Raw genomic sequence first — 8,722 nt, 5'->3', positions numbered from 1 at the left:
GCAAGGCCATATCCTCCTTACTGCTCTCTCTCCTGCCCAGGACACCACTTTTGAGAGCCAAGTGCAGTATGAGGTTCTGTCTCTTTAAGAAAAGGAGGCACCTTAGAATGTTCCCCTTTGTTTGAGGTTTCTAAGGATATCCGTTACTGGGAGGCAGCAGTTTGAGTGGATTTCCTTGGAGGAGGTGAGGTGCTGGTGGCAGGGGGAAGGCAGGGGCCAGGCAGGGTGGTATACTGTAAAATGTTGTGAGCTGTGTAAGGATAAGGGACTTCACCTTTCAGGCCCATGTCCACTTATGTGGCTGTTTGGAAGAACTGGGGTGATGGACCGGAGAGAGAGAGCACAGGGGAGGACCCTGGCCTTGCACATGGTCAACTGGCTTCAATCCTTGTCATCCCATATGGTCCATCCTCTCCACCCAAAAAAATTTAAAGAGAGGGTACAACAGTACAACAGTACTGAGAGGATCAGTAATTGTCAGGAGCAACAGTCTCCTTTTTACTTTGTAGATAGCCCACTCATGTCATTAAAAGCCTGAACGAAACTGATAAGACTTAAGAAAAAAAAACAACTAATAAGACCTCCACAACACTGAGGCGGTTTTGATTTTGGCTGCTTTTGTTTGGCATTTCAGTGTTTGAATCTAAGCCTCATACATTCAACATATGTCCTTTACCATGAAGCTAACTCTCTAGACTGAAAGTTAGGATTGGGTTTATATATCACTTTTATTTTATTTTATTTTATTTTATTTTATTTTATTTTTTTGGTTTTTGGGCCACACCTGGCGGTGCTCAGGGGTTGCTCCTGGCTATCTGCTCAGAAATAGCTCCTGGCAGGCACGGGGAACCATATGGGACACTGGGATTCGAACCAACCACCTTTGGTCCTGGATCGGCTGCTTGCAAGGCAAACGCCACTGTGCTATCTCTCCGGGCCCCACTTTTATTTTTTTGTGTTTTGGGTCACACTTAGTGGCCCTTGGGTTATTCCTGTCTCTGCACTCAGAAGTTACTCCTGACAGTCTTAGGGGGACCATATGGGATGCTGAGGATTGAACCTGGGTTGGCCACATGCACGGCGAACACCCTACCCACTGTACTATCGCTCCAGACCCACATACCACTTTTTGTTGTTGTTGTTGTTGTTGTTGGTTTTTTGGGCCACACCCAGTGACACTCAGAAATCGCTCCTGGTTTGGGTGATCATATGGGACGCCTGGGGGATTGAAACCCAGTCTGTCCTATGTCAGCCATGTACAAGGCTGCGCCACATATACCACCTTTTAATTATTTGACTTTCTTATGCTTTGTTTTTGCTTTGTTTTGCTTTTGGACCATAACAAGTGGTGTTCAGGGCTTACTCCTATGTCTACACTCAGGCATCAGTCCAGGCAGTGCTTGGTGGGGGACCATATGGGGTGTCAGGGATTGAACCCCAGTCAAACGCCTTAACCTCTGCACTGTCACTCAGGCCTCCTACTTCTTCATGTTTTTGGTTTGTCTCCACTGAGTTGCTTCCATCTCAGAAGTGTAATATTGGGCCCTGTTTTACTGGTTTTGGGATCCCACCTGCTTGCATCTGCACAATGACCTAAGACCTATAAGGAATTTTGTTGTTTTGTTTTAGGAGTTTTCTGCAGATGTTCTGAGCTGTCAGACCCACCGATCCAGTTGTTGGTGCTGTTGCTGAGAGCAGGCAGCAGTCCAGGAGGCCTGTGCATTCTCTTCAGACATCCTGAGCGTCCAGTGTTGAGCAGGTAAAGTATCTTTGGTGACGCTGTCTATATTGTAGGGTGGCATGGCATGCCCTCTGTGCTCATATGCAGTGTTAGGCAAGCTGGGCCATTTCTTTGGCCCCAAAATTCTGCTTGATTCTATTTAAAATGGTACTTTCTTCAGCTTCTAAAGTAGCATCTCTATTTTAAAAAATAATACTCTGCATCATTCATTTTTTTTTTTTTTGGTTTTTTTTTTTTGGGCCACACCCGGTAACGCTCAGGGGTTACTCCTGGCTATGTGCTCAGAAGTTGCTCCTGGCTTGGGGGACCATATGGGACACCGGGGGATCGAACCGCGGTCCGTCCAAGGCTAACGCAGGAAAGGCAGGCACCTTACCTTTAGCGCCACCGCCCGGCCCCTGCATCATTCATATTTATAGAAATATTATAAACTGTAAGTTTTGGGGTGAGTGTTGGCCACCTAAGGATCATAATTCAGGGCCTATTTTACATGTGTGTCCTCTTGGGGCCTCTGTTGATAGAGGAGAGCTCTGAGGAGCTGTGTGGGCCCGCTGACAGCAGCCAGACCTCCCTAACCCTGCATGTGAACTACACGGGACCCACAAGCTCAGGGCCTCAATTAGCATCCTTAGCACAGAGTGAAAATGCATCGGGTAAGATGAACACCTCCAGAAGGGCTCCCTGAGCACAGTCAGAAGTAAGCCCTGAAAGCAGATGGGTATGGCCCTAAGGGGAGGGAAAGAAGTAAAGAAGAAGGGGAGAGAGAAGAGGGGTGGGGAGAGAGAGGGAGGGGGGAGGAAGGGAGGGGAGGGAAGGGAAGAGAAGAGGGGGAGGGGCAAATGCTTGTCCACTGTTCCATTGCTCTTTCTGACCTCCACATGGTTGGATGGTTCCATATTGCAGATTGGACTGTAGGAGTAAAAGAAAATTTCCTGAATGGAGCTGCTGGTATAATGAGTGGTTGTCTCTCTGCTCCCACTCACATGAAGAGAGGGAGCTCATTTTCGAGACTTTCTCTTCCCTTGTCTGCAGTCAGTGCGGCCCTCCTCAGCTTGCTCTTGGAGTTGGCCTGTATTCTTTAACTGGGTGGAGGGTTGCCTTTCACCTGACCTTCCTTGATCAGGTCCAGGTGGCACATGCCTTGATCTTAGAGCTACTCATCGGGCCCTGCAGGACATAGAGAGGGGAAGGCAGCCAGAGGGGCACAGTGTATGGACACATGCACACACACTTTCTTTCTCAGGCTTCCTTCTCTGCCAGTCTCCCCAAGGATGGAACGTGGTCTAAACACAGATCTATCGGGAACACCCAAGTGACGCGACCTGATAGCCCGGACAAGAAGTCTCAAGGTATTAGATAGACCCTTGTAGATCACATCGCTTGCTGAGGGACTCAAGGTGTCAGACATGGCCTTTTGGTGATTCTTTTTTGTTTTGTTTTGGTGTCGGTGTCGGTGTCACACCCGGCAGCGCTCAGGGGTTATTTCTGGCTCTATGCTCATAAATCGCTCCTGGCAGGCTCGGGGGACCGTATGGGATGCCGGGATTTGAACCATCGTCTTTCTGCATCTAAGGCAAACGCCTTACCGCTGTGCTATCTCTCTGGCCCCCTTTTCGGTGATTCTTAAGAGGAAACCTCAGCTCTCACTCACAGAACCCAGGAGGATCAGTTTCGGCAATTACTTTCTCCACATGGCAGTCCAGAGTCACTTGGCAGGTGCTGTGGGCTGACTGAACCTGCCTAGCCCATGGCCAAGCCCACAGATATTTGGGAAGAAGGTAGAGCCTATGCCTCTGCAGTCATAGAAATTCTGTGGCGTCCCTGTGCTGGTGCTGAAGTGTCTTTTCCCTCCCTAACTTGTGCCACTCCTCAGCAGTGAAGCACAGAATGATTGCTGTGCTGCTTGCTTGCTCCATGCAAAGGCTGTACCTGCAACTCCTCTGAGCCACACACTATCAGAAGTGTGTGCTGTGATGGGCAGTTTTCCTGGTAGGAGGAGGTGTGTGACTCTGCATTGGGCAGGGGTGACTTCTGGGGGCTGGGGACCAATGCTAGGGCCCAGCTCTGTGCTCTTTTTCTGTCCCTGGGAAGACGTTGGTGTGAGGGTTGTTGCCATCTGGCTCTTGCCAGGAAAGGCCGCCTGGATCATGTTACTCACGCTGTGGCTGTATTTGACTGTTAGGTATGGATGATAAAGGAGAGCCGAGTGGAGAGGAAACACCCAGGGCTATTAAACCCACCAGTAAGGAGTTTAGGAAGACGTGGGGTTTCCGGAGAACCACCATTGCCAAGCGAGAGGGTGCAGGAGACGCTGAGTTGGACTCTCTGGAGCAACCCCAGCAGCAGCAGCAGAGCCTCTCTTTGCGCCGCAGTGGGCGGCAGCCGAAGCGGACGGAGCGCGTGGAGGAATTCTTGACCACGGTGCGCCGCCGAGGCAGGAGGAATGCTCCGGTGTCCCTGGAGGAGTGTGGAGAGCCCACATCCTGTCCTGTTACAGACGCCGAGACGGCCTCCGAAGGCAGTGTGGACAGCACCTCAGACCTCAAAGGAGGGTCCAAGGCTGGCACCACGGGGGAGAAGGATTCCCCCGCCTCGACCGTGAAGGCCACCGGTACTGAGGACGAGGACAATGCCTCCGATAGTGACAGTGACGGGTTGACTTTGAAGGAGCTTCAGAATCGGCTTCGGAGGAAGCGGGAGCAGGAGCCGGATGAGCGGCCCCTGAAGGGGATGCAGAATCGACTAAGGAAGAAGCGGCATGAGGAGGACCCGACAGAGACTGTGGATGTTGAGGCAGGCAATGCAGAACCCTGCAAACCAGAGCCTGAGGCTGACCGAGGGGCCACCACTCAGGCAGCCAAGGATGACAAAGATGGTGTGTTTGAAAGAGCAGTGGTGCAGGGTGTGGCAGATGAAGAACCCAAAGGCATGGGGAAACACAAGCCCGAATGTGAGGTGTATGACCCCAACGCCCTCTACTGCATATGTCGAAAGCCTCATAATAACAGGTTGGTTTCGTGGCGGGAAATGTAGACTAACTCACCTTCCCAGGGCTAGGCTGAGAGTAGCCATTACCATTAGGACTTGGAATCACAGAGCTAGGCGGGGGTGGGGGGAGAGTTAGGGTTGAGCTGCCTTGCATACGACCAACCCAGTTTTGATTTTTGGTATCCCATATGGTCCTCTGAGCTCTGCCAGGAGTAATCTTTGAGCATCATGGGGTGTGTCTTCCCCACATAACGCAATTTACACATCGGGCTCGACGAGCTGAACCATGTTCAGTTAAAAAAAGAACCAAGGGCCAAAGAGTGCAGCGGTTAAGGTGCTTGCTTTGCACACAGCTGTCTCCAATTGGTTTGATCCCTGGTATCTCAAAGGGTCTCCATTTCCTGCCAGGAGTAGATCCTGAGCACAGCCAGGAGTAAACCCTTACAGCAACACTGGACACTGCTGGGTGTGGCCAAAAAATAAAAAGATGAACAAGTCCCATGGAAAAAGAAACTGGTTGGCTTCTTTTCCCAGTTCTCCACTGTCATCTGTGTGAGACACAGTCAAGAGTACTGTCACCTCTGATGGCGGAGTGGCCGCCTGGCTGGGCTGGGCACAGCCCTGAGTACATGTTCTAGTGGCTCCCCGAACGGTTGGAAGTGGTGAGGGCACTCTTATTAATGGGGATGAGCACTGACCTTGCTCAGTTTGGGATGCAACTCTAGGCCTAATGCGGCCTAGAGTGGATGCCCAAGTCCCTCTGAGAACAGCTGCAACACATGATTGGAGGTTTTGTGCAGTCCAGATAGACATGTGTTGGTTTGGACTTGGGTCTGTTTTTTGGGACTTGGCAGACTAGACAATGAAAGCACCAGTTAGTACTTTGCTTGTTTTCTAACTTTAGTGACGTTGCTTTTTCATCTCAGGTTTATGATTTGTTGTGACCGTTGTGAAGAATGGTTTCATGGTGACTGCGTGGGCATTTCCGAGGCCCGAGGGCGACTTTTGGAGAGGAACGGGGAGGATTACATCTGCCCAAACTGCACCATTTTGCAAGTGCAGGACGAGAACAACTCAGACTCTGCAGAGCAGTCAGGACCCAGGTTCCGACCTGCAGAGGCCGATGGCCCTGAGTGCACTAGTATAGGGACAGTTGAGCAGACGTCGAGTGATGACCAAGGGATCAAGGGCAGGATTGAAAAAGCCGCCAACCCAAGTGGCAAGAAAAAACTCAAGATCTTCCAGCCTGTAAGTATTTGGGCCCTGGGCTCAGTGATGTAGGACCCTTGCTGAGCTCAGACCAGCACAGAAGCAGCAAGGCGAAGTGTTTCTTTCCCTGGGCTCTGAGCCTGGCGGGAAAGTCACCCGAATCTGCCCATGGGAGCTCTAAATACCCGCTCCCTTGAGGGTCATCTCTGGGAATCAACCACTGGGACTCTTCTTGGGGTCTGAGCACCCATGTGTGTCCCTTACGTGGGTCACTTTGCAGTTCCTTGAACAGCATTAGATGGGACTTTAAATTTCTACGTGTGTTAACAAAGTTAGTTGTGATTTAGTGATACTTGGTTAAGTGTTAGGATGCCAACTACCTACCCCCACACTTGCCCACACATACAAAACCTCATAGATGACTGGGGGTGCCACAGTGGGCTAACTCAGAGCTTACTCCTAGCTCTGGACTCAGGGAACATTTCTGGGGGAGGGGGGGGGAGAGTGTGTTGTATGAGGTGGCTGAGATTGAATCCCTGATGAGCTGTGTACAAGGCAGATTTCCTACATTCCTACCCCCCCAAATTCTTAAGTGCTTTCACTCATAACTATAATGATAGTATTAAGTCAGGGTGGAGGGGATACAAACGAGGGAGTGATACTCATTGCTGTGCTTGGGAGTGGCCCACAGTGCCACCTTCTTTGTCTTCCTCTGATGAAGAGCTCCATGGCCCTCACAGGGCCTTGGGGCAGGCCAGGGTTTGGGAAACCATCACTGTCCCCCAATATCGACTCCCCTCTCCAGAAGGAGGGTGAGAAGTTTTGGGACTTTTCCAACCCTCATTGGGTTCATGGGTAGGAAGAGGTTGCCCCTCTTGCCCTGTGCAGACAGGTTTCTGGTTTTTTCTGAGATTTCTGGGGCTCCCATCTTCTCATGGCTGCTCTGCTGAGACTTGAGCACTACACTGCTCTACATGCGTTTCCATGGAGGAATCGGAATTCTGTTAAGAACCATGGACAGAAGTAGAGAGGGCTTGTAAGAAAGCCATCATCAGGTCCTGTTTCTATTGTCCCTCTGACAATCTTCTGAGTAAAGCTTGGGGTTTGTGTCTGGAAAGTCATCAGAATGTGGTCATTGTGCTTCATCTCTCTTTTTTTCTTCTTCTTCTGGTTTTTGGGTCATACCCAGCAGTGCTCAGGATTTCCTCCTGGCTTTAAGCTCAGAAATCGCTCCTAAAAAAAAAAATTACAAAAAAAAAAAAAAAAAAGAAAGAAAGAAAGAAAGAAATCTCTCCTGGCAGGCTCAGGGGACCATATGGGATGCCGGAATTGCAACCACCGTTCTTCTGCATGCAAGGCAAACACCTTACCTCCGTGCTATCTCTCTGGCCCCAGTGTCAACAAATTTAAAAGTGTAGACTAGAGGGCCGGAGAGATAGCACAGTGTTAGGGCGTTTGCCTTGCATGCAGAAGGATGGTGGTTTGAATCCCGTCATCCCACATGGACTCCTGAGCCTGCTGGGGGCGATTTCTGAGGGTAGAGTGAGGAGTAGTCCCTGAGCGATGCTGGGTGTGACCCAAACCCCCCCCCCAAAAAAAAAAAAAAAAAAAAAAACAAGTAGAGGGGCAGGAGTGGTGGCGCCAAGCGGTAAGGCTTCTGCCTTGCCCACGTTAGTTTAGGATGGGTTTGATCCCCCAGCATCCCATATGGTCCCCCAAGCCAGGAGCGACTTCTGAGCACATAGCCAGGAGTAACCCCTGAGCGTCACCAGGTGTGGCCCCAAAACAAAACAAACAAACAAACAAAAATAAAGTGTAGACTAGAAGCAGAAGTGTAGGGCATGAGATCACTGCTCTTCTGGCCTACCTGCAAGTGATTCAGGCTAGGCGGGTTGGGAGAGGACAGAGGGTGGCACTTGGGCTGATTAGACAGCAGTCCTATACGATAGTGGTGACATTCCAAGATTTGGAGGTGACATATTGCTTCTTGGAAGTTCAGATTGAGTTGGGGTTCCCAGATTTTACCTGGCAGTCTTATCCTCTGGGCCAAGCTGTCCTACTGCTTTGAGAATATCTACGGGGAGCTGGAGAGATAGCATGGAGGTAAGGCATTTGCCTTGCATGCAGAAGGATGGTGGTTCGAATCCCAGCATCCCATATGGTCCCCCAAGCCTGCCAGGAGCGGTTTCTGAGCATAGAACCAGGAGTAACCCTGAGATCTGCTGGGTGTGACCCAAAAACCAAAAAAAAAAAAAAATCAATGGAGGGAGGTCTAGAGTGATATAGAACAGTGGGTAAGGCATTTATTTGTCTTGCACACAGCCGACTCAAGCTTATCGGGGGTAGTTTCTGAGTGCAAGAGCCAGGAGCAATCCCTGGTTGTGGCAAAAATAAACAAAAAGTACAGTGGGGAGAGAGCTTGCCTTACATGTGGCTGACTGCCAAAAAATACAAAAAAGGGGGGATGTGGAGAGATAGCATGGAGGCAGGGTATTTGCCTTGCATGCAGAAGGACAGGGGTTCGAATCCCGGCATCCCATATGGTCAGAAGCCAGGAACGATTTCTGAGCGTAAAGCCAGGAGTAACCCCTGAGTGCTGCCGGGTGTGACTCAAAACAAACAAACAAACAAAAAAACAAAAAAAACGTGGCTGACCGGAGTTCTATCTCCAGCATCCCATATGGGTCCTCTGAGCAATCCTGGATGTGGCCCCAGGTGTGTGTGTGTGGATGCTTCTCAGAACTCTTGACAGGAATCATGATCTGAGTACAGTGAAGGTGATTT

General features: G+C 50.3%; 1 protein-coding gene across 1 annotated transcript in view; it reads left to right on the top strand.

Annotated features, from left to right (window-relative positions):
* Nucleotides 1-1,634: 1,634 nt before the first annotated feature.
* DIDO1 (death inducer-obliterator 1) overlaps nucleotides 1,635-8,722 on the top strand; it is a 28,824-nt gene continuing 21,736 nt past the window's right edge. Inside the window, 4 exon segments of the mRNA XM_049777126.1 lie at nucleotides 1,635-1,759; nucleotides 3,002-3,090; nucleotides 3,924-4,749; nucleotides 5,656-5,977. Of these exon segments, the coding sequence (XP_049633083.1) occupies nucleotides 3,926-4,749; nucleotides 5,656-5,977 (1,146 nt within the window). The 5' untranslated portion in view covers nucleotides 1,635-1,759; nucleotides 3,002-3,090; nucleotides 3,924-3,925.

The sequence above is a fragment of the Suncus etruscus genome, chromosome 7, assembly GCF_024139225.1.
Source record: "Suncus etruscus isolate mSunEtr1 chromosome 7, mSunEtr1.pri.cur, whole genome shotgun sequence".
Taxonomy (NCBI): Eukaryota; Metazoa; Chordata; class Mammalia; order Eulipotyphla; family Soricidae; genus Suncus; species Suncus etruscus.
The sequence above is the reverse complement of the archived record's forward strand: the minus strand, read 5'-3'. Positions and strand labels throughout refer to the sequence as shown.